Here is a 25584-nt window from a genome sequence, read left to right as displayed (position 1 = left end):
GCAGCGGAATCACGGCTTCGTCGTTTTCAGACCGCCGCTCTTTCGCTACTCAGGTTAAACATGACATATAAGTCACTCGGATAACTTAAAAATGTAATTGTTTGCCTTTTTTCGGTGTTTTATTGGTTCCGGAGTAAATCGGTTTGGCTGAGATCAAAGTTATTAGATTATTAGATTAAATAAAACGTTATTAATCTATCTGGTGGGTTCCTCCGGGATTTTCACACAGCTGAATAAATGTCAAACAGAAAACTGATTAAACAGAAGTGTGAGACTGTTGAGAATTTACGCCAGTGTCCTGTTATATTTTAGATAGCAAGGAGCAGACGGCCAAGTTTATTAAACTCCACCGAGACAGCGGTGACGCAAATCTGAAGGCTAGACGCAAATCTGAAGGCTAGACCGTTCCGTTTCACAGCCTCGCACTTCCGGCCTTCTCGGTCTTCGAAGGACCCAGCCCACGTAGACCGCGAAGGCCGGGTCCTCCGAAGGATGCAGCCGACGTTTTGGAACACAGCTTCTGTCTGTCTCTCTCATCATGGTCGCCTAAATGCACACTAATGGCAGGTTTTGTAATAAGGCAGATCGCGCTAACATAATATGCGCTGTTAGTTGATTATTTACCTGCCGCATTAACGGGAGAGGACATACAAACGTTACCGCTGCTGCTGGGTTGAGATTCATGAGTCCGGAGCGGAATTAAAAACACGACATTCATTTAAGGTCATTGCGTGTTTTGTGAGCAAATGCTTTTGCATATTCGTAGTGTTTCCTCCCTTAAAAGAAATATCTACTTGCAAGTATAGAGATTGACAGACCACGTGACTTTTGTGCATTGCATGCCGGGAACTCGTGGCAAAACAATCCAAGTACCTGCATCAAATGCAAGCATTTGCAGCACCGCAAAACGTTCATTCTTCGGTTCCAGTGAATTCTTGCTTTTTCTTTGCCCCCCAAAAAGGTATGTACAAAACGAAGGAGAACAATGCCGGTCCGTACAAAGACAGACTTGATGAAAAGACAAAGAAAAGATACGAGGAAAAAATCAAACGAGTGAAAGGGTCAGACCCTTACGAGCACACAGAGGGACAAAATACATTAGCGTGCTGCCCAACTTTCACCACGCTTATATTTATAATTATACGGTTCTTGGAGTGAGTGCATACACTCATGAAGTTTAGTAACTTCAGGTCACTGCAACAAGCCCAGGTACAGTTTACCGACGGATGGGTACAGGACCTTGAAATGCACCGTGTAGAAAGTAAAGACCATCGTACATATTTACCAGTCTCACAAATCGTCTTCATAAATACACATTCGTTAACCGTTTATTAATAGGACCTTTGAGCTCAATGGTAATTAATTAGTAGTGGAAATTATTTCTGATAGCATCACAGAAATGTAGCAGTGACAATAATATTGTATGCTGTAATCGTAATGGGCAATTAGTGATACAAAACAACTGTTTTATCCTGTGAATAAAAGTATATGTTTTTGTCAATGTACCATGGTAATAACAGAAGCGAAACGCAATATTGTGTCAGGACCAGTGTTGGGACTAATGCGTTACAGTAACTACGTTATTATTGTGGTAACGAGCACGGTAACTAGTTATTATGCCAAAATCAGGAACGCGTTACTGGGATTTAGATAGGGTCGTTACTCGTTACTTCGTGTGGTGGCTATCGCGGAGCTTCCACAGATTCAGTAACATTAGCAAGTGGTGGAAGCCAGCAGGTGGATGAAGGAAAAGGGAGGCAGAAGGAAAAGAGACCCGAGGCGGCCGCCGGTCCAAGTGTGAACTGAACTTCAGGTAAGAAGTTATGACCTGCAGTCTCTCTGGGTCAGATATAAACCAAGTTTAGGTGGAGTTTATTTTCGTTATTCTGACTTTTTCCGTACTGCGTGCTAGCTAGCATGACGGAGTTTCTATACAGCTGGGTGGGTGCTATGAAGTTAATGATGTTGAACTTTATTTTGTTCATAAGTTATTAGAGTTGCCAACCATCCCGTCTCGTATTCAGAGAAAATATTACGCGTTTCTTATTGAGGTGAAAAGGAACAGTTTGTCCCGTAATTCAGCTACAATGAAAAAGGCACAAAGCTGGAGTTATTCTGTGTCTTTGCTGCACAGCTGCCTCTTCTTCTCTCATTCTCCCCCCTCCCTCTCCCGTTTCTACTTCAATCATGAAAACTGATCAGTGATCAGCTGATCGGCTCTCTTGTTTGTTTATCGCTCACTTTGCGCCGAAAGAGGAAACCAGCGGATGTCGCGCTAAACAACAGCAGCACGTTTAAGCTTGATCAGCTGTTGTTAGAATTTATTTAATATTAATTTCTAGTATCAGCTGATGTTTGCTGGAGCCACAGCTGCAAAAAAGCTGCTGGTCATGATATGGTTTGGATATCTGGTGAGAGGGAAACATGAAGATGAAACCAGGAGATGTCCTTACTGGATCATCAGAGCTGAACAGGTGATGGAGAAACAGGTTTACCTTTTAGGTGACATGAATGAGTTGAAGGGAAGTTATGAACTGTTTCTGAGAGACAAATAACCCCAGGATCCTTTTTTAGGTAGCCGACAGCTGGTAACTGTGCAGGGGCGGGTCTAGCAAAGTGTTGCCAGGGGGGCATGTAGGGCATTAACAGGGAAAGGGGGCCACAATGAAATACTTTTCTTTCTTATTCTCATTTAAAATGTCTAGCATTTAAAAAATAATTATCTGAATCTTACAACAAACGATTGATAGATTGATGCATATATACCATCAAAACAGTGTTTATTTTCATTCAAAGGCTTTATGATTTTTCCTATAATGGTGGGCCGGTCTCTAGTCAAAATGCCCAGGCCAATTTTCTGTCCCAGTCCAGCCCTGTATGCAGCTCATCTGCAGTCTGGTGTTGCCTACATCTTCCTATTCAGAAGGCAGAATTTCCGAGTTCTGAGTACAATCAAAGCACCACAACTGCAGTTTTTGTGTTGGATGTAAAAGGCGCACATGACACTGTGACGTAGGCTAGAATCATGGCAGCAGTCAATGACGGTCCAGGCGTTGAATTTCTCTCGTGGAAATATGCACGTTATCATATCCTTTCTATTGGTAGGTGGCACAGTGCACTTGTGGCAAGTAAGCAAGCTAGAAGACTGGCAAAGTTATCGAAGCAACACATTAACAAGAGAATTCTGAGTAAAACCAAAGTTACTTTCTCTTAAAAGTAACTCAGTTACTTTGAAAGTAACGAGTAACTTGAAGTAACTGAGTTACTTTTGAGAGAAGTAACTAATAATGTAACTAAGTTACTATTTTAAAGTAACTTACCCAACACTGGTCAGGACAATTTACTATTTATGCACAATAAACAAAGGAGCATAGCGCGACAATTTCTGTTCAGCGCCAGACGTGCTTGTAACCTATATCACCAATTATGTTAAGAAAAATGACGCATTAACTACAACAGCAGACTGACCTTTGTGGAAATGCTTGGAGCAGACTAACCTGTGAGCTGGAGTGTTCTGGGACGTTATATTTGGTCTTTGAATGGCTGCAATCCAGTCGCCTCTTTGTTACTTCGGAAACATGGCTCGAACAATTTCTCTTCGACGACGTAATCCGATAACAACTGATCTCTTTACCCGTCGGCTTTCCGTGGCTGTCATGCGACCGGCTATTGCAGTTAATAATACAACAGCTTCTTGCCATTTTTTGTGTTTCTTTTTATCGCTGTTTAACTGATTTCAATTGAAAGCCTGCGTGCGCTAGTACCTCTTGCCACGAGTTCCCAGAATTCTTTGCAGTTTTACCCCTGAGTGACGTCACATTTTCAATCTCTATTGCAAGTTGCCCTGTCGTCTCGTAAAGTATAACCAAACTTTTGGGCGTTTGAGCCGCTTAGTAAATGACGCTCCGCAACGTGGTGACGTCATTCGGGGCGACTGGAATCGATAAGGGAATCGTTTGCAAAAATGGCAAACAATTCCAAGGAATTGAAACAGTGGGAACCGGTTCTCAACAAGAACCGGGTTTCGATACCCATCCCTAGTCAGAGCTCTCCTCTGTGCCATCATGTCTGCCTGTTGTGATGATGGATTATTGTATTTAATAACATGGAGACTGTCTTCCTCTAAAATTACACAAGTTACAAAAACAATCGACCAATTATTACATTTCATGTTTCTTGTACTCACTCCTTTTTATCAAGACCTTCAAGCTGAAATCCAGATGTGACGTTGTTGTATTCATCTGCTGAAATAATGAAGTTTGATCAGTCAGAATAAATATTTACATTTCTTACAGCTCTGCTATTATCAAAGTTTATACCGTTTGTACCACTTCCAGTGTTTCCAGAGCCTCTGATTGATTCATAGACTGAAAGATCACCTACAAGTCATTGAAAATAGGAGTTATAAAAGAAGTTAAATATAATGATTTATTTTTGTTTTTATCTAATAAAAGTTTTTTTTTTCTTGATAAGAAACTGAGTGTTAAAAACTGTAATAAAGAGAAAAGTAATAATTTCTGGTCTCACCATGAAGAAGAGAGGAGTAAACCTGAGCTTCATTCTGGTTGGATGTTTGTTGTGAAGCAGAGCTTTGATTGGTGCTCGGAGACTGAGTGAGACTGAAACATTTAGCAAATAATTTAAATTTAATGAGGAATAATTCAAAGTTATTGTTGTGTTTAAAATGAAACTAAACTGCTGCACCAACCTTTTACAACAGGGTTCTGTAAAAAACACAAACATTATTACATCAGTTTGTTTAAAAGTGTCGCAGCATTAAAAAAAAAAAAAATTAAAGTTGATCAGAAAATCTCTCACTCTTTATTTTTCTGTAGCAACACATCAGCAGCAGCACGACAATAATTCCACTAACAAGTCCGATGATGAACGGAACGATAAATGAACTTCTTTCACGTCCAAAACCTGAAAGGAGAAAACTCATTTCAGGTATGTGTGTATGTGTATGTATGTATATATATATATATATATATATATATATATATATATATATATGCTAAAATCCAAGAGAAGTAATAAATATATAAATTAATAATGAAAGAAACAAATGACAGAGTCAGTTGTTAGAACCTGCTGAGTGGTGTCTCTAACAGACAGCATGAAATTTTTAAAATTTGTATTGACGCAATTGGATTTGTGAAGAATTTAAATTTAGAAAAACAAAAACTAATGAATACCTTGCACAGTGAGTTTGACTCCATTACTGAACTCTCCAGAGTCAGACTCACACCAGTACACTGTAACACCCTCCTGTAAGCTGTGGATCTTATAAGAGGATCCACGCAGTTTCTGGCAGTCACAGTGAGACAGGAAGCCGTCCTCAGAGAACTTCCTCACTCTCCACTCAGTGAAGTTTCCCTCACAGGTCAGTGAGACAGAGTCAGAGGTGAAGTGTTGCACTCTGTCAGGACTCACTGTGAGAGACGCTGCTGAATGAACATCTGAAAAAGTGAATATTGTAAACCTTTTACTAAACCTCTGCATGTCTCCAAATCTTTATTTCTTGTCACACGTTAACACTCAGTCTCTGTGTTCATCTATTTATCCTCTTTTCTACCAGTATTTTCTTTTCCTCTCTGATTCAGTCTTTTTCATCTTTTTTAGTTTGTTGTTCATTTCTTGGGCCCCATTTCGTGACGATCGTGGCTCAAGAGTTGGGAGTTCACCTTGTAATCGGAAGGTTGCCGGTTCGAGCCCCGGCTCGGACAGTCTCTGTCGTTGTGTCCTTGGGCAAGACACTTCACCCGTTGCCTACTGGTGGTGGTCAGAGGACCCGGTGGCGCCAGTGTTCGGCAGCCTCACCTCTGTCAGTGCGCCCCAGGGTGGCTGTGGCTACAATGTAGCTTGCCATCACCAGTGTGTGAATGTGTGTGTGAATGGGTGGATGACTGGATATGTAAAGCGCTTTGGGGTCCTTAGGGACTAGTAAAGCGCTATATAAATACAGGCCATTTCTCACCACCCTGTGACAGCTGAGATACATCTGTGGGTCCTCAGTCATTCTCAGGTCATCGTAGTCGTGAGCACTTGAAAAGAAGGTAACTGTTTCCTTCTTTCCAAGCATTCAAGACAGCTGGGATAGACTCAATGTTCCCCACAACCCTGAATTAGAGTTAAGGAAGTCAACAGATGAGTGGATGTTTGTTTCTTTGGGCCTGTCTGTGTCCTCTTCTTTTCAAAATAATCTCCTCATTTTACTCCCCCCATGTGTAATCTGCCCTCCATGTTTCCATGGTGGAGAAAAGGTTGTAATTAGGAAATACCTAATTAGAAAACATAAAAGTACCAGTCATCTGCCAATATGGGCTTTAAATCTCATTTTATCTTTGTCACTGGAAATAGAGGGTAAATAGTCATGGAGAGGAAAGACAAAATCTCTCACCTGCAGACCAGACAAACTTTGGTTGACTGTGATCAGTGTGATACTCTGGGTCTCCTCTTCCAGCTCTGCACACATATCCTGCTGTGTGTGTCTGTCCATGAATGATGTAGGAGTCCTGTGCAGTCCCACTGCCATCAGGTAGCAGCTCATAACTGGAGGATTTCTCTGATAGATCAGGAACAGCTTTATACCAGTAGAAGCTCCATCCTGCAGACGGATGTTCAACCTCACAGTTCAGAGTTACTGAGGCTCCAGGACTCAGCCATGATGGAGACACAGTGAGGACAGGACGGGGTTGATCTGTTCAACAAAGATTTTCTCTCAATGTTTCGTCTCTTAACTCTGAATTCAATGTCACTAAAATGTTGGCTCACAAATATTTATGATGAACTTTCAGAGTGAGACTATCTAAACATGTCAAATATCTCAACATGTACTAATAAAAACACAGTTTTACAAACTGTTTCTATTTCCAGGTTAAATGAACTATGACTCTACTTACTGTCAGAAACTGTCAGTGTGACTGAATCACTCCACTCTGTTGTTTCATGCTGTGAACTTTTCATTCTGCCCTTACAGCGATAGTTTCTACTGTTGGATGATGAAGCAGATCTAATCCTGTATTCATTTTGATTTGGAGCTTTTATCCTGCTGTTTTGTTCCCACTTATAATTCAAGTATTTCCCATATGAACATCATAATGTCAAACAGGTTAAACAAATGTCTTTCTGTTTGGTCTTCAATGAAATTTAGAAACATGAATTCACCTTGTATTGTGTTTTAAACCCAAATTTTAAAAAAAGAAGTTAATCTAAACTGACTGGCTATACTCTGTGTAGCAAACTCTCATCTTCCTCCTCAGCAGAAACCTTACTGTGAGACTGATTTGTCTATTTCACTGGAAAAGAGGATTTCCTGTTTCTACACCTGCAATTCCATCATGGGTTTACCAGGGTGTCACTCACAGCCAGACTCACTCAAGGCTCTTATTTCAGTGTAAGCTGCACTGTATCTTTAATATTTAATTGATTGTTTTAGAGATATATTTGTTGAAATGATAGTAAATATTATATTGAAGTATGAAATAATTTACTGATTAGACTCTAGAAGAAGCATATCTTCTACTGCAGAGATATGAACACTTTCTAATTCTAAGGTTTTTCTTTAACAGTGAGAAGAATAGTGGAAATCAACATCTCTGGAGTTGTGTACTTGTAAAACTTGTTTTGACTGTGGGAGGATGCCAGCGTTCCCATAAGGGAAGATGTAAACATCACACAATGGATTCCTCCCAGTAGACCCACCTATGGCATCAATTTCAAACTGCCATGTAGCTTCATTCTTTAGTTATCACATTTACAAACTTGTGTGTCCCCTTGGCCTTAGAGAGTAAGACCTGAACTAACTACATCGTAATACAGTTTCTGCAAGTTTCTGTAATCCACGTGTGCAACAACATCAGAAAAGAAAAAAAACTTTTAAGTTTATTAAAAAAAATGAAAAAAGTATCTGTTTAAGATCTTTGCCCACTGAAAGCAAAAACAATTTAGTGAGCATCACTAAGACAGCTACAAAGTTGTATCAAAAAGAAGCATTTTTTTTTTACTATTATAGATGAAAGATCTCCAACTTACATGATACAGTCAGTGTGATGATATCACTCCACTCTGAGAAGAAATAGTCCCTTCTGCCCTGGCAGCTGTATCCTCCACTGTCAGACTCAGCAGCTCTGATGATTCTGTATTCACTGGATGTTGGAGGTGTGTTTAACTTGGCTGCTCTCCATTCATACGTCCACTGAGCTCCTTCACCTCCCTGAATCTCACATCTGACAGTGACTGTCTCACCGCTGTATATCTGAGTCCAGGGTGGCTGCAGGGTCACAGTGGGCTTACTGGGAACTGTTCACAGAAAAATAAATAGATATCCAATTAGGAGAAAAATGCTGGGCTCACATGAGGTATAACTGCCACATACATTACCCTTAGTACAGCTGTGAAGTGATTTGCAATTTGGGAAAAGAGGTGCGAGGCAGAGTCTCACATCTTTGATATACAGGTGATCTGAGGCTACTTGTGTATTGGCTGCTTCAAATTTTAAACTCTTCAATCAATCCTGTTCAGATCATATTACAGGACTCCTGGGTTGTTTATAAATATCGGTATGGAGAGTAATTTGCCTTAAGTGTTAAGTGTTGCAAATGTGTACAACATAATCCAGAAGGGTAAAGTAATATCTACAGATGTGTACAATAAGTGTGTAACTTTCAAAGACTCGAGAGCGCCTGGATGACTCACACACAAATACAAAGCAATCTGACCACCAGTGTTGGTCAAGTTACTTGAAAAAGTAATCAGTAACTAATTACTGATTACTTCCCCAAAAAAGTAATTCCGTTACTTTACTGATTACTTATTTTCAAAAGTAATTAATTACTTAGTTACTTAGTTACTTTTTAAAAACACTATTTACAACCTGAATAGGTGATAAAGCGATAGATCTTTCAGCCCAATTCTACTTTTTCTGCATAATCCATCATACAAAATGTAATCAAATGGAAAAGTCTTTTTAAAACTTGTTTTATTAATTTTAATCTTTTAACTTTATGCATCAAGCAAAAATTAAATTATATGCAACATTCTCTAACTGGAAGAAATTTGTTTAACATATAAACCAATTTTCTGCACATTCCAGCACATAAAATAAAATATTTTCTTGGTGTTTACACTCAGTCTTTCAAATAAATGCAAGTGAAACACAGCAGAAAATAAATAAAATCAAAGACTCAGCGGTCCTGTTGCTCTGTTTTCACCTGTATAGCAGGCGGATGTTTGCCCTGGTGCAGGTGTGCCGCAGCGGTCAGTGGAAGGATACGCGAGTTTCTCTGTGAGTTTCCCATTACGTCATAGCGCACTCGTGCTCGCTCGGAATTAAGGGGTTTTTTCGCTGTAAAAAGAAGTTTTCTTCCCACGCAGTGAACAGTGGACGCTAATGTTTTTGTCACTTTTTACGGAATCAAACTCAAAGTTCAGTACTTCCACGCTTTAAACGCTGCACGCTCATACTCTCTCTGCACTCCATTTATTATCCATTGTTGATCTGCACACAGCTGTTGCCACGAACGTCGCACTCACTTCATTTTCATGAGACACTGGCAAAAGAAATCACGGTTTTAGTAACGCAGTAATGCAGCGTGCTTACGGGAAAGTAACAGTAATCTAATTACCTTTTTTGCAATAGTAATCCCTTACTTTACTTATTACTTGAAAAAAGTAAATCGGATTGCAGTAACGCGTTACTGCCCATCTTTGCTGACCACACATAAATCTATTTTACAAATGAGTAAATCCAAAAGTGAATAAATACTGATCAATTATGTACGATTTATTAAGTTCAACATCATGAATCCAATAATTTTACTTTTTAAAAAAACCTTTAACACACGTGGACAAATCGCTTGATATCCACATGGAGATTTGAAACTAACTTCATGCTGCCGGCTTTGCACAGATCTGCAAATGTAAAATGAATTCATGTCCTGGTGTAAAACTGCGACATCTTGGCTTCCAGTGTTTCCCTGTGTTTCTTTTTTCTAAATAAACGAAACTACATGTAACCACTTTTACGAGAAAACATATTTATTATCTACAGACACCACACAATAGCCTGCCATATCCTGACATGTTTAGGATTATTCATTAGGATAACATTAATCTTAGCCTGGTTTCATTAGAGAATGGTAAGATTACCATCAAAGTGTTATTCCATTTCACCTGGATGATTTCTATATTCAAAATAAACAGAGATTAGTTTGCATATACTCACTGCAGAGGATGATCCACAGTGAAGTGCAACCAATGTGTCCTCCATCTGCTGACTGGCTGGCTTTTCCAAGCAAAAAAAAAGATCAACACCTCACTTACAAAAACCATATAAAAAACCTAATACGAAAACATTTATAGGCTACTGTTGAGTGTCTGTAATTGGTAAATCTGTGTTTTCTAGTAAAAGGGGTTACGAATTGTTCCGTTTATTTAGAAAAAGAAACGCAGGGATACACTGGAAGCCTAGATATCCCAATTTTACACTGGGGCTTGAACGCATTTTACATTTGTAGATCTGTGCGAAGCTGGCAGCTCAAACCCCATCTGTACAAAACCCCGCAAGGGACATTGGAGGGAAAAAAAAATGAAAATGAACTTTTGCAGGATCGCGCAAAATAGGGCGCATCCATTGAAGGGTGCATTTGAAGGCCGATTATGTCACAGCCAGGCGACGAAGGCTCTCCATTCGAGTCTGCTCCAAATGTGTCCTTCGTGGCCCAACCTATCCCAGAATTCACAGCCAATTCCAGTTTCCAACAATGGTGGTAGCTACTTAGCTTTAATATTACTTTTACTGGGTCACAAAATAAACTTTTAAGATATTTTCAGGCAAGAATGTAGCTGTGTAAACTTCAAATATCTGCTCAGTTTATCAAGACATAACATATATTTATATTTGCAAAAGTGCTCTGATATTTTAGAATTAGAATTAGAATTCAACTTTGTCATTGCACATGCACAGGGCAACGAAATGCAGTTTGCATCCATCCAGAAGTGCTTTAGTGATATAGATATATTACAATATATATTAGCAATAATATAGATATGTGAGTATATTACATAAATGGGTCTATTATGGTATGTTATAATGTACACGGTATGAAGTATGTTGTGAATATTCTATAACTATAAGTATGTACAGGCTGTAGTGAGTACAAGCTATGTACAGGATATGAACAGGATATAAATATGAAAAACTATACAGAATATGAAATAAATAACTTTACAGAAATCTGAGATATACAGCTATACAGAAATGGGAACTATGCAAGTTGTAAACAGTTGTAGGGTTAAAAATTATCGAATGTACAGAATGATTATTTACACAGAGCTATACAGTAGTGCAGTTAAGATAAGTGAGATATAATTCCTACAGAGGCTATATAAAGTGCTAGTGGTTGTGAGTGGTGGTTCAGTCCATGTTATTATTGTGTGTTTGAGGGTACAGTTGTCCATTGTGGGTGTGTGTGTGTTCAGTCCATGTGTTAACGTGGGTCAGATGTCAGGAGGCGGAGTTCAGGAGTCTGACAGCTGTGGGGAAGAAGCTGTTCCGGTACCTGGTGGTCTTAGTCCGGAGGCTCCTGTAGCGCCTCCCAGAGGGCAGGAGGGTGAAGAGTCCATGTGATGGGTGACTGGGGTCTTTGATGATTTTCCCAGCCCTTTTCAGACACCACTTCCTGTAGATGTCTTTCATGGCAGGAAGTGGTGCTCCGGCGATGCGCTGGGCAGTTTTCACGACCCTCTGCAACGCCTTCCGGTCCGAGGCAGAGCAGTTCCCGTACCAGACTGTTATACAGTTGGTCAGGATGCTCTCGATGGTGCAACGATAGAAGTTCACCAGGATGTCTGAGGACAAGTGGTTCTTCTTCAGAGTCCTCAAGAAGAAGAGGCGCTGGTGAGCCTTCTTGACCAGCTTGGAGCAGTTGGTCGTCCAGGTGAGATCCTCGGAGATGTGGACTCCCAGGAACTTGAAGCTGCTCACACGCTCCACAGCCGTCCCCTTAATGTGGATGGGTGGATGTGGGTCAGCATTCCTCCTGTAGTCCACGATGAGCTCCTTGGTCTTCTCGGTGTTAAGCAGCAGGTTGTTTCTGTCGCACCACTCAGCCAGACGATCCACCTCCTCCCTGTAGGCGGCCTCATCGTTGTCACTGATGAGGCCAATCACCGTGGTGTCATCTGCAAACTTAATGATGGTGTTGGAACCATCAGCAGGTCTGCAGTCGTCAATCAATCAAAGCTTTATTCGTCACATGCAGGTTGCCCTGCAGTGAAATGGGACCCCCCCAGACCTTACACATATAGCACAAACATTACATGGGGATACAGGTCGGAGATTGATAGAATCAGAGAAAAAACATTGAAATGTACACTACAGTGGGGAAAGTACAAGAGGAAAAAGAGACCCCTACTCATGCTGTGCTTCCATGGTAGGACAGGATGAGAACAGGAAACAAAAAAACTCCTTTGCACAAAAAAGCACATAAATGTCCACAGCACAACATTGTGAAGACATGACAAGCCACAGGGGTGGGTGGGGGGTGAGGAGTAATCCGAAGAAACACAGCAGCCACCCTGCACAGCGCTATCATTCCAGCGCAGCACACAGACCCGCCGTGTTCCCTCGCCGGAAACAAGCATCGAAGGCGTTGGAAAGGGAGGGGGGATGAGTGAGTGCCTATCAGTGTAAGTGTATGTGTGTGCGTGTCCATAGTTCAGCGGAGACAGTGTCCTTCGCTCTATCAGGCTAAGTAAACAGTCTGCCAGCCAACCCAGGTGGCCTTCATGGGACGGGAAGAATAGTCATCACACAGTCGTTATCAGGGAGTTGTTTTGGTGGGCTCCAGCCTTGGGCCTAGCAGCTGGCGCCGTGGTGTCCAAATGTTGAATATTGTTGATTTCTCCTTTGTGAGCAGCTCGAATTTAGCACTCTGACACTGGTCCCTCGATCTCCCGTTGGAGAGCCGCGAGCCTCCCCATGATGGTATCAAACTTCTGTTCCATGGTGTTGTCAGTCTTTTGATTCTGAGACCTCACAACTGCAGTGATCCGTTCCGCGATGTTTTCCAACTGTCGCTCAAGGGTGTCATTTTGAGCAGGCCTTTCTCTGATGTTTCCCCTCATACGCTCAATGGTGTTGTTTTGAGCCTTCACAGCAGCTGTAAGCGTCTCCAAGGTGTTGACCATATTACGTTCGTTGTGAGAGGTCGCGCCTCGTCCCGTCGCTTCGAATCCAGCGGGCAGCCCTGTGGGGGTTTGAACAGCCGGTTCCGCTCTCTTATTTCTCTGATAAACCAGGGCTAAGCCAACGCCGATCAGCATGAACCCTGTTATCATGGTTCCGAATAGGTGGGTGAAGAGGGAGTAGAGGAAAGGGCTCATCACACAGCCTTGTGGTACACCAGTGTTCATCGTGATTGTAGATGAACAGTGGTTATCCAGCCGGACATGTTGGGGGCGGTTGGTCAGGAAGTCCAGTAACCATTTGCAGATGAGGGAACTGATGCCCAGGTCTGTCAATTTTCAGAGACCTCTGACCGTAAAGTCAAGGCTCACAAGAGCTGGTGAGAATACTGCACTGCCGGCACATCGTGCCTCGACCTCCCGGTCAGCTGAAGGATGCGACCTTGCTGTTACTGTCTCCAATCAGCTCGCTAGCTACTGCATTCTGGGAACACGGTCCAGTATGTAGCTAAATCCATTTTCAGTTAGTATGTTTAATTATTTTATTTTAAAATTTATATTTTTTTAAGACCATTGTTGGTTTTAATCTAGTTTAAACCACACCACTCCACTAGATTTAGCTGAGATCTGAGCAAGAGCAAATGTCAACAACTGAGTGAGAGGGGCTGTTATTGTGTGTGTATATGGATAATAGCAAACACTGAAATACATTTCTTGCATGCAGCAATGAATTTTAGATGCTCAAATTAAACTTTTCTTCGCTCAAAATAATTTTCTCCTCAAAATGCAACATTTGCGTTTGCAAATTCTTTTTTATGTGTGCTCAGAATAGAGGCACAAAAATAATGCCATACAAAGCCATAAACCAGATTAGTGGCCTGTTGAATACTTAAAGTCTAGCTTAAAGTCTAGGTTGGCATTATATTTGAAAATAAAGTAATTTTAACTTGTCTTTCTAAAGAATTAAATTAAATCCCACAGTTGAATCATAAGAAACATTTTGGGGTTGCCTATGTTACATATAAACACTGCCATATGTTTTATCTGGTCCTTTTTCTGATTAGAAACTTTACATATTGGAAGTTGGCTTTTAACAAGAATGTAATGATCCATCCATCCATTCGCTTCCGCTTATCCTTTTCAGGGTCGCGGGGGGCGCTGGAGCCTATCCCAGCTGTCATAGGGCGAGAGGCGGGGTACACCCTGGACAGGTCACCAGTCTGTCGCAGGGCCAACACACAGGGACAGACAACCATTCACACTCAATTTCACTCGCACATTCACACCTATGGGCAATTTGGATTTTCCAATTAACCTATCCCCACAAGCTGCATGTCTTTGGACGGTGGGAGGAAGCCGGAGTACCCGGAGGGAACCCACGCAAACACGGGGAGAACATGCAAACTCCACACAGAAAGACCCCGGCCTGATGTTGGAATTGAACTCAGGACCTTCTTGCTGTGCGGCAACAGTGCTAACCACCGTGCCACCGTGCTGCCAAGCATGTAATGATTACATTTAAATTAGGTGGGCCTTTTTTTAAGCACATATCTCTTTAGGCCCAAATTGACTGATAATTATCCAGACTGACAAATGGGACATTGAATGTCACCTTTCTGGTGGGGAGGGAGCCTGAGATTGTCTAAATTGGGGTCTATTCTATAGCAAATGCAGAAAATAATGTTTTAGGAAAGTAAATTAGTTGGTGTTCTAAAAAATACGATTGTTTGCTTGCAGGACACCAGGAGAGATGAGTCCTCCGTCACAGATGGTGCGGTCAGTGAAGATGGTCACCTGCAGCTTTAAGGTCATTGCATCTCCAACCCACATTAAGGATAATAAAAAATACTTTAAAAAAAAAACATCCGAGATCGGGCACCAAGCCCCAAGTGCGATAGAAGGATCAGTGAATGTGAGAGTAACTGACCTGAAAGACAGGATCATGGCGAAGCTTGAAACCTGGATCCCCCATAGCTGGTTACCAAGACTACGTGAAGTACCCTCAGAAGGTCTACTAAATGATGTGAATGCTACGGACAACCCTACCGCCACGATTACCGAGACTAACAAGCTGATCTACATTACGGCAGCAGTGATCATTGAGATGCTTGGCTACAAGTTGAACAGCCACAAGGAGCAATACCCCCCATGGAGAAGGAGACTAGAGGCTAAGATCAAGTTAGCATGGAGGGAGGTTAGCCAGCTATCAGAGCTGCAGAAAGGTGCGATGAAGAAGGTGCCTAAGAAGTACAGCAAGCTGTCCATACCTGAGGCCTTGGAAACTGCAAAGCAACGACTCACAGCCTTGGCCAGCCGCTTGAAGAGGTACACCAGAGAGATCGAAGGCAGGAGAATAAACCAGTTGTTCTCCACAGAACCAGCTAAGGTGTAGTCTTAGTGGCAGGGGAACAATATGACAACAGCACCACCAAGGCTGGAGACGGAGCAATACTGGAAGAGCATATGGGAGAAGGACGCAACCCACAACAGCAATGCTCAGTGGCTAGTGAATCTGAGGGCAGGCCAAAGCAACATCCCTGAACAGGGTCCAGTAACCATCACAGTGGCAGATATCCAAGAAAGGGTGTCTAGTATGAAGAGTTGGACAGCACCAGGAGCTGACATGGTTCACGCCTACTGGCTGAAGAAGCCTACTGTACTCCATGAGCGCCTGGCAGCACAAATGAACCAGTTGCTAGTTGACGAGAGACGAAGGCCAGACAGTCCTGATCCTCAAGGACCCCCAGAAGGGACCAGTCCCATCCAACTACCGACCAATAACCTGCCTCAGTACCACATGGAAGCTCCTGTCAGGCATCATACTGGCTAAGATGAACAGGCACATGGGTCAATACATGAGTGGGGCACAGAAAGGGATTGGCAAGAATACCAGAGGTGCAAAACTCCAGCTACTGGTAGACAGAGCAGTCGCCCGAGACTACAAGACTAGGCTGACCAACCTGTGCACTGCCTGGATTGATTACAAGAAGGCCTATGACTCGATGCCCCACTCCTGGATCCTGGAATGCCTGGACTTATACAAGATCAATGGGACCCTAAGAGCCTTCATCAGGAACTCAATGGGGATGTGGCGTACAACACTAGAGGCCAACTTCAAGCCCAGAGCACAAGTAACCATCAAGTGCGGGATCTACCAAGGAGATGCTCCTTCCTCAATGCTGTTCTGCATAGGCCTGAAACACTCAGTGAGATCACTGACAAGACTGGCTACGGATACCAACTACAGAATGGAGCAGCTGTCAGCCACCTCCCGTACATGGATGACATCAAGCTGTATGCCAAGAGTGAACAAGACATTGATTCACTGATCCACAGCACCAGGATATACAGCAGTGACATTGGAATGTCGTTCGGACTGGAGAAGTGTAGTTGGATGGTAACAAAGAAAGGGAAGGTAGACAGAACTGAGGGGATATAACTACCAGAATGAAACATTGCAGACATAGAGGACAGCTACAAGTACCTGGGGATTACACAGGCAAATGGGAACCATGAAGAGGCCACTAGGAAAGCTGCAACCTTCAAGTACTTGCAGAGGGTCAGGCAAGTCCTGAGGACTTAGCTGAATGGTAAGAACAAGATCTGGGCGATCAACACCTACGCCCTGCCCATGATCAGGTACCCTGCTGGGGTGATAAGCTGGCCAAAGGAGGAGATAGAAGCCCCTGGGCTGTGGATGTCCGGGCCCAGGTCTCCTCCACGCCAACTTCATGCTCTGGGGGCTATATTGTGTTTGTTTGCTATTTTCTTCTTTTAACAGGTGATCCAATGGATTTTCACAGTGTCTTCTTTTACTTTCCCCCCTTCCCCTCTATTTTCTTTCTCCCTTTCTTTCTTTCTCGTTCTCCCTTTCCGTATAATTGTCTGTCCAAATTGTAATAACTTAAAATAAAATAAATAAATAAACAATGACAATATAGATTAATCAAGTGGAACAATGTTGCATTGGCATATTTTGTCCACTTGAAAAAATAAATCCATTGGGCATCTTTCCTGGCCTTCAGACAACAATTCTGATTGCTAAAGTACCGAACGGGACAGGCAAAAAAAAAACTTAAATTAAATTTAAAAAAAAATATTGGGCAGCAGAAACCCGAGGAAGAGGAGGGGCCATCATGGAAGGACAGGCCCCTGCATGATATGTACCACCGGCAGATAGAGGAAGTGGCTGACATCCAGAAGTCCTACCAGCGTCTGGACAAAGCTGGACTGAAAGACAGCACAGAAGCATAAGATCCATAGAGGCTGTGGTCTACCACACCAGGCAAGACCCCAGGTGCAGGCTGTGTAAATATGCCTCTGAGACAATCCAGCAGGCTGTGTAAAGATGCCTCTGAGACAATCCAGCACATAACAGCAGGGTGCAAGATGTTAGCAGGCAGGGTATACATGGAACACCATAACCAAGTGGCCGGCATAGTGTACAGGAACATATGTGCCGAGTACAGCCTGGAAGTCCCGAGGTCAAGATGGGAGTTGCCCCTTAGGGTGGTGGAGAATGACTGTGGTAAGATCCTGTCGGACTTCCAGATACAGACGGACAAAATGGTGGTGGCTAAACAACCGGACATAGTGGTGGTAGACAAACAGAAGAAGACGGCTGTAATGGTAGATGTAGCAGTTCAAAATGACAGCAACATCAGGAAGAAGGAACATAGAAGCTTGAGAAATCCTAAGGGCTCAGAGAAGAGCTCAGGAAGATGTGGAGGGTGAAGGTAACAGTGGTCCCAGTGGTAATCGGAGCACTACATTCTAAAAACTAAAACTCACATTCACTTAAATTTTTTGAGGCAACACTTTTACACTTAAAAATACTGAGTAGATTGGAAACCAGTCAAATCTGTTTAATATACTTGATAAATTGAATAACTAAAGTTTAAACATATTAAGTTGAAATAAACAATTTAAGCTGTTACACAAACATGAAAAAATTTAGTAAATAACACTGACATGCTTGGTCAATGTAACTGAAATATAGATGGTCAGTTAATCCAAAATTTTGTTCCATTTACTTAATATTGTAAACTGAACTTAATCAAAATTCTACTTAATATTAAATATGGTAAATGGCCTGTATTTGTATAGCGCTTTACTTAGTCCCTATGGACCCCAAAGCACTTTACACTACATTCAGTCATCCTGAATGTGTGTGTGAATCATTCAGTCATTCACACACACAGTCACAGACTGGTGACGGCAAGCTACATGGCAGCCACAGTTGCCCTGGGGCGCACTGACAGAGGCGAGGGCTGCCGGACACTGGCGCTACCGGGCCCTCTGACCACCACCAGTACACTGTAAACCCCAACAGTCTACCTGACTTATAAAGTTTGTGGATATAACAATTAAAATTCCTCACAAAGTTGAAACAACTTAAAACTTTTCTGTTCGGTTAACGATTCAAACAGTTATAATTGTACATGGCTTAGAAGTTAAGAGTAAATACTGCTTTCTTAATTATGATTTTTGAGTAAATGTTTTTTTCCGAGCTCCGCATGTGGACGTCATGATGTCATGACGTCTTCTCTCTAACCTGAACGACGTTGACAGAAAATTCTGTTCAATATGGCTGCCCTTCTCGAGCGACTGGAGAACACATTTGGAGAAACTTGTAAGTAAAACGGAACCTTCGTTATGTTTATTTTTTCCGTAAAAAAGCAAGTATATTAATATGTTGCAGCCAATAACTTGTTTTCGAATGCGCTGTTGTGTTAAAAAGCACAGACCCAGGTGGTGAATTGTTGTTCGCCGTTGTTCGCGCTCTTTTTCAAACATAGATTATGTCGTCAGTTTTACAGTTTTAACCGATTAAAACACAGTTTTACTAAGAATCACACATAAAGAAAGGGTCTTAGTGATATTTTAACGACCCCTTGCCAACGCAAGAAAGTTGGCGTTTTTACAACAGCACTCTCATTGTTCGGCAGGGTTTTTTTTTTCCCCTTCTCATTAGCATCGTTCAAAAGTGACTTAGCTAGCAGTGGTAACTTCTATCTAAAACAATTGAAATATAGCAAGGTGTTGTATATTTAGTGTGCTGATAAGGTTTTCAATATTTTTATTTTTTCTTCCAAGGCTGAAGACCAAAGACAAAAAGACAGAAGAAAAAAAATTCAGACTGCAATTAATTTCAGGTGGAGACAGTAAACACAGGTGAGTTGAAAGATCTATTGAAGAGACCTTTCTTCATGGCCATTAAAACATTTTTAGGTTAAAAGACCCGTGTCATGAATCGCTGTGCGGCAGGCAGGAGTTGGACCCAAAATGCAGGACTCAGACTTAGGGGATGAACTCAAAATCACAGCTTTAATTGCTGCTCACAGAAAACGAGCATACAAAACTAAACTGGGAAAATATAAACTCACAGCTTGCAGAGAGGCACACGAGGAAACACACAGCTTGAGGGACGACACAGCACTGACTCAGAGAAACACAGGGTTTAAATACAATGGGAAGTAACGAGGGGAATGAGACACAGAAGGAGAGCACAGCTGGGAGAAATCAGAACTGACGAGACAAGGGAGCAAAGTAGGATACACTCACATGAGACACAGACCTTCAAAGTAAAACAGGAATTAGCACAGACGCAAACTAGACTAGGGGAGACAGAGCAACTAAGAAACACAGAGGGCAGCTACCAAATACTCAGAACTAAACAGAATACAAGAACACCAAACTAAGACACTACACTAAAGAATACGCTGGGACAACAAAGAGAACTAAGAACATAATACAAAAAACTCAGAGGCACAAGAAACTCAAATCACTGGGTCACTGACCCAGGACCTTGACAACCTGTTTTTTTGTTTTTTTTTAAATCATGCCCTGGCTTTGTCACACTGAATCATGTTGAAAAGATCTATTTTCATGGCTCCCCCCATTACCATTTCCTTGTACTTCTTTCTACCAGTCTATTTTATTTTGTGACATTAACATCTTAAATGTACCCCTAATTATTAATAGCTGTGTTAGTATTTATAATGCATTTTTTTTTTATCATGTGCAGATCTACCAAGGGTCAGTGGCACAGTTCACCTTTTGTGGTAAGTTATAACACTTCATATGTGGTCACATAAGTAAGTTGTTTCATCAGTTGTTCAGTTCTTATAAAATGTTGTATAATTGTACCAAATCACTGAGGATACATCCAATGTGTAAATCACAATCAACAATTTTACTGTGATATTCGCTCGTGTTTAGAGAATCTCCATTATCTTTGTTACTGAGTTTCCATTTTTATAGGGCCAAATTTGTATTAAAAATTAATATTTTCATATGATGTGAAATGACTCAATCATTTCTAATTTTTAGAAGAAACCATTCATTAAGTCCCTTAAGGTGAAGATTTCATATATTGATAATGATAAAATTAACACAAATTAAAACTTTCACTGATAAACACACAATTTTTCCTTGCTTTGAACCCCATGTTCTATATAGATTACAGCTCTGATCTGGAGAACACTATTTTAAAATACTGTGTAGGGTTTTTGTCAAATGATTAAGAAACAGACTCTCTGTCACAAGAGACAGAAAGGTTGTATCTTAAAAGAAAAGTCTCCAAAATTTAGTAGAGTCTGATGTCATGCAGTTTCATAAACATGTATTCTCCCCAAAGAATGACACCTGAAAACTTTGCGTTAAATGAACTTTTCTTTTCCCTTTTTAGGAGGCGCCTGATATCAATGTGAAACGCACTGCAGTACTTCGTGCCCTTCCTGTATACCTGCGGGAGGAGGACCCAGAATTCTTTTAGACATGTAATGTAAGTGTATTTTTGCATTACTTAAATTCTGCCAGTAAGATAAAATGCTATGGATTTTTTTAAATACAATTTAATACCCTAGCAGCTACCAAATTGTACAAACAAAATACCCTCTCTTTAGAAAACCCTCACACAAACACACACACAGGTCAGGAGCAGGGCACAGGCGTATCACAGCACTATGGCTATGCTGCAGGTGGCCCAAAAACCAGGCTGAAGTCAAGATTTAGTTTCTTTTTGAGATAAAGTCATGAAATAAAAAATTACTTTTTTTTTTAGAAAAATAACAAAAATACAAATTATGTAATGCAAGAAGCTAACACGTTAATGTACATTTTTCAAAAAAAGTAGAGTACCCTAACTCGTTACAAAGTAACCCACTACACTGCTGAATGTTTTGCTAGATTACAGGTCATGCTTGTCACATTCTCTCAAACCAACCTTACTTATTTAATTGGGGCGATCGTGGCTCAAGAGTTGGGAGTTCGCCTTGTAATCAGAAGGTTGCCGGTTTGAGCCCTGGCTCCGACAGTCTCGGTCGTTGTGTCCCTGGGCAAGACACTTCACCCGTTGCCTACTGGTGGTGGTCAGAGGGGCCGCTGGTGCCAGTGTCCGGCAGCCTCGCCTCTGTCAGTGCGCCCCAGGGTGGCTGTGGCTACAATGTAGCTTGCCATCACCAGTGTGTGAATGGGTGTGAATGTCTGGATGACTGAATGTGTAAAGCCCTATACAAATACAGGCCATTTACCATTGATACTGTGTCTATTGCAGGCGGACGCATTGGATGAGTCGACCCTCATTGACACTTCAGTTGCCCTTCTCACAGTGGTTACCGACGGCGCTTCCCAGTCCAGTCCATTTTACTTCCTCAAGCATGGCTGTTGTGGTGAAAGGCGGCTAGGTGATGCGTGATATTCCCAGATTTGCAGATGCATTTTCTTTATTGTTTGGCTTGATCTATGCTCTGCATTTAGACTACCCCAGGAAGCTGGTTCACACATTTGCCTTTGTCCAAAATATCTTCATGGGGCTTGATGACGGCAAACCCCTGAAACCCCTGCCTACATGCTCTTAAGGAATATAAGGCAATGTTTGTTAGGACACGCACTCTGTTACTGAGCACTTTGTTTGAAGCACTTTAAGCACTTTAAGTTTACTACAGGCTTTGGGTGGATTTAACTCCATCAGTTTACCTAATTTTCCTATACTTGACTGCCTTATCTGGTTATTTGGAAGCTGATCGTCTTTGTACCCATTTTAAAAAATTGTTTTTCATTTCTATTTTAAAAAAAAGTGATTAGTATTTGACTTTTTGTTTTGCATTTTTGTGTATTTTGAGAAAGATGCAATTAGGACTGATGTCGTCCTTTGTGATTTTATAAAAAGATAAATGTTCTACACAGAATTTATAATGCTCACTTTATGGTGCCGATGTCCATGTTAGTTGTTTTATAAAAACATTTGTGATGTTTTTAAATTTTCATGAAAAAATGTTAAATAAACAAAATGTAAAGTAACTGAATTTCCGTACTTTTTTTTTTGTTAGTAGTCTACACTCAAACATTGAAACATAAATATCTTTTAATTAATAATCAGATAATTTGAGTTTAGGTTGTAATATAATTGCATTGTGTTGCATCAAAATAATAAACTACAAGAAACACAAAAATATTGAAATTAAAGTATACAGTCTTTGAGTAAAGCTCAATTAATAAAATATAAAATATAATTTTAAATTTTTAGGTTAACAATAAATACTAATTTTGAGTACCCCATACTTAGAAGATATGAGTTTTTGTACTTAAATCTTTTGAGGTAATCAGTTTCCACAAAAGTTTTAAGTTCAGTCAACTTGTTCGGGTTTACAGTGTAGGCAGTAGGCAACCAGTAGGCGACCGAGACTGTCGGTGCCGGGGCTCGAACCGGCAACCTTTTGATTACAAGATGAACTGCCAACTCTTGAGCCACGATCACCTCCTAACATTCGAATATGAATTTTATTGTATTTCACTGGTAGTCTAAGTCTAATAAAAACAAACAAACTAATATGTAGTCGTGTGTTTCATAATACATGTATGAAAAATGTAAAAATGTAAAACATTGTTAAACATGTTAAATATTGCTCCTTACCATGCATGGAGGGCGACATGGAGACATGACCTATTGCAAGTTCCCGTTCTTATCATTTAGCGAGACACTTAGTTCTGCTTTTCTGCATACCTCATACACACAGTTTAAGTTCATTGAAAGGTTGTATGTCTATGTATAGTATGGTTGGAAACACGCACATGCACCTACACACACACACACACACACAGAATACAGACACTGATGTTGTTCAGATATGCCTGCTTAAGAATGTATTTGTAATTGCATATTCATGAATGATTGCTTGCTGACAATAAAAAGGGCTGTAGTGAAGGAATCAGTCGAAGTGGGCTGAGTTCAGATGAAGGAATCTTTTCCTCAACTTTGGCTGACTTGCCTCGCGAGCCACAAACACAAAGAGCACCTTCTTGCCCTGTTTTGTCGTGCAGTTATTGGTCTTGTGTTCCAGCGGGGTTTTGTACTTTAAGAAACCCAACAGTCCTTCTTTCGGTATACCAAAAATAGAGGCGGCTGCTCGACTTGACTGAGATGGATGCCTTCCTCAAACCATGATCCAAAGTGTGCGAGATGAAATCACGTGCGGTGTCGTGAGATTTAACATTGCTATATTATTGACTTACTTTACTCGAACATGATATGAACAATTTAATATACCTTCTCTGCATATCATGTAGTTTCTACACTATATAGTTACACTTAACTTTAAAGCATGAGGCAATTGTGTTGAATACACGCAAGATGCTTACATAAATCCAAGAGATGGCCAATCCCTTTTTTCCAGTGTACAATAAAACATTAAGTTTTTGTACAAAGTATCGGTATCAGATCAGTATCGTTGCAGCCCTAGTACCCGAGAACTTTAACATTTTAATAAACTGTAGTTGACTCTGTGTGTTGGTTCCTCTGAAAGCTGATTGAAAATTTCAAAGACAAATGGCTTCTATAAAAATAGTCAAAGTCAAACCTTTTAATATATTCAGTTTAAAACCTTAAAGAAAGCAGATGTGGTGATCTGAAATGAATGTGTTATATAAACTTTTCTGTTCAGATCAATAACTTTAGACATCATTAACCCACTGATTACTCTGCATGACAACATGATTTAATGGTTGTAAGTAGCAAGGATTTAAAAAAAATGTTGTTTTAAAAATCGACAATAAGAAGAGGGTGACTGCAATTCTCCGAATTTTCTCAGAGTTTTAGACTTTATTGTTTACTCTAAATGAAATGTTTAAACTCACAAATTTCTTTAACTGTGACGTCACTGCTGTCCTCTGTGTAGAAAGCTGGATCTCCTCTCCCTCCTCTGCAGTGGTACAGACCTCCTTGTGAGACACTAATAACTCTGTTTGCTTCATTTCCTCTCATGAGCTGATCTTTAGAAGAGACTGAATCACGTCTGAACCAGTCAAACTTCCAGCCAGCAGAGCCCTCCACAGAGCAGCTCAGTGTCACACTGCCCCCTGCTGGTATGATTGAACTTTGTGCTGTCAGTGTGGCTCTGGGTTTACTTGCTGTTGTGTTTACAAGGGGGGGGGGGGGGTACGTTAGATTATCATTTACTTCAGGGAAAATAACAATAATAACATAAATTAATTAATAATAAAAAAAATCATACCTCAAATAGTAATTAACCTTTTGATCCACAAACACCAAAGAGTAGTAGACAGATGTAAACATGAAAACATGAAATGTCAGCATGAATCATGGTCCAACTCACATGAAACTGTCAGTCTGAAGGCATCACTCCATCCTGTTAAGAGATAGTCACTGCTACCCCGACATCTGTAGTCTCCACTGTGGGACACTGAAACTCTGCTGATCCTGTATTCACTGGATGTTGGAGGGCTGTTTGTGTTGGGTGCTGTCCATTCATATTTCCACACCTTTCCTTCACCTCCCTGAATCTCACATCTGAGAGTAATTGTCTCACCAGTGAATATCTGAGACCAGCTGTGCTGCAGTTTCACAGCAGCCAAAACTGTTCCCAAAAAAACAAACATTTAAAGAAAAATCAACAGGAAACAAACAAAAAAAATGAATTAAAAAAAAATCATAGTTATAAATTCTAATTTCAATTTAATCATTATTTTGTGTTTTACTTCACAACAAAACTTAACTCTGACCTTGTTTCTGAATTGTAACTGGAGCACTGTCCTCTGTGTAGTAAACTGGATCTCCTCTCCCTCCTCTGCAGTGGTACAGACCTCCTTGTGAGACACTAATAACTCTGTTTGCATTATTTCCTCTCATGAGCTGAGCTTTAGAAGAGACTGAATCACGTCTGAACCAGTTATACTTCCAGCCAGCAGAGCCCTCCACAGAGCAGCTCAGTGTCACACTGCCCCCTGCTGGTATGACTGAACTGTGTGCTGTCAGTGTGGCTCTGGGTTTACTTGCTGTTGAAGAAACAAAACCATTAAATCATTAAATCATCATTAAGAGCAAATTTCAGTACTGATCACATTTTAAACATTCATGGAGTAATGTATCTATGAACA

The 25584-nt window shown here is 41.0% G+C and overlaps 2 protein-coding genes and 2 long non-coding RNA genes across 5 annotated transcripts in view; 2 read left to right on the top strand and 2 right to left on the bottom strand.

The window, feature by feature from the left end:
- Positions 1–25584, bottom strand: part of LOC309703065 (uncharacterized protein) — a gene marked incomplete at its 3' end in the record, with an annotated part of 90347 nt that overhangs the window by 40606 nt on the left and 24157 nt on the right. The window lies entirely within an intron of this gene.
- Positions 1646–7659, top strand: LOC309702819. The gene is made up of 3 exons (XR_014275750.1): positions 1646–1813; positions 7263–7396; positions 7572–7659. It is a non-coding gene; the product is annotated as an uncharacterized lncRNA (long non-coding RNA).
- Positions 4183–5590, bottom strand: LOC309698292 (uncharacterized protein; the record flags this gene model as incomplete). Its single annotated transcript, XM_082520630.1, has 6 exons — positions 5196–5590; positions 4819–4923; positions 4709–4724; positions 4528–4619; positions 4329–4379; positions 4183–4244 (listed from the first exon to the last, which is right to left on the bottom strand). Exons 1-6 carry the CDS (start codon positions 5500–5502, stop codon positions 4183–4185), a joined length of 633 nt encoding a protein of 210 aa, XP_082376756.1. The 5' UTR covers positions 5503–5590.
- On the top strand, positions 18506–22550 carry LOC309702816. Of its 2 annotated transcripts, XR_014275747.1 has the most exons (5): positions 18506–18820; positions 19285–19362; positions 20216–20252; positions 20879–20974; positions 21746–22542. It is a non-coding gene; the product is annotated as an uncharacterized lncRNA (long non-coding RNA). The 2 variants fall into 2 exon arrangements; XR_014275746.1 differs by having other exon boundaries at positions 19285–20974; positions 21746–22550.

This window comes from Aulonocara stuartgranti (assembly GCF_965226115.1).
Source record: "Aulonocara stuartgranti genome assembly, chromosome: 3".
Classification (NCBI taxonomy): Eukaryota; Metazoa; Chordata; class Actinopteri; order Cichliformes; family Cichlidae; genus Aulonocara; species Aulonocara stuartgranti.
The sequence above is the reverse complement of the archived record's forward strand: the minus strand, read 5'-3'. Positions and strand labels throughout refer to the sequence as shown.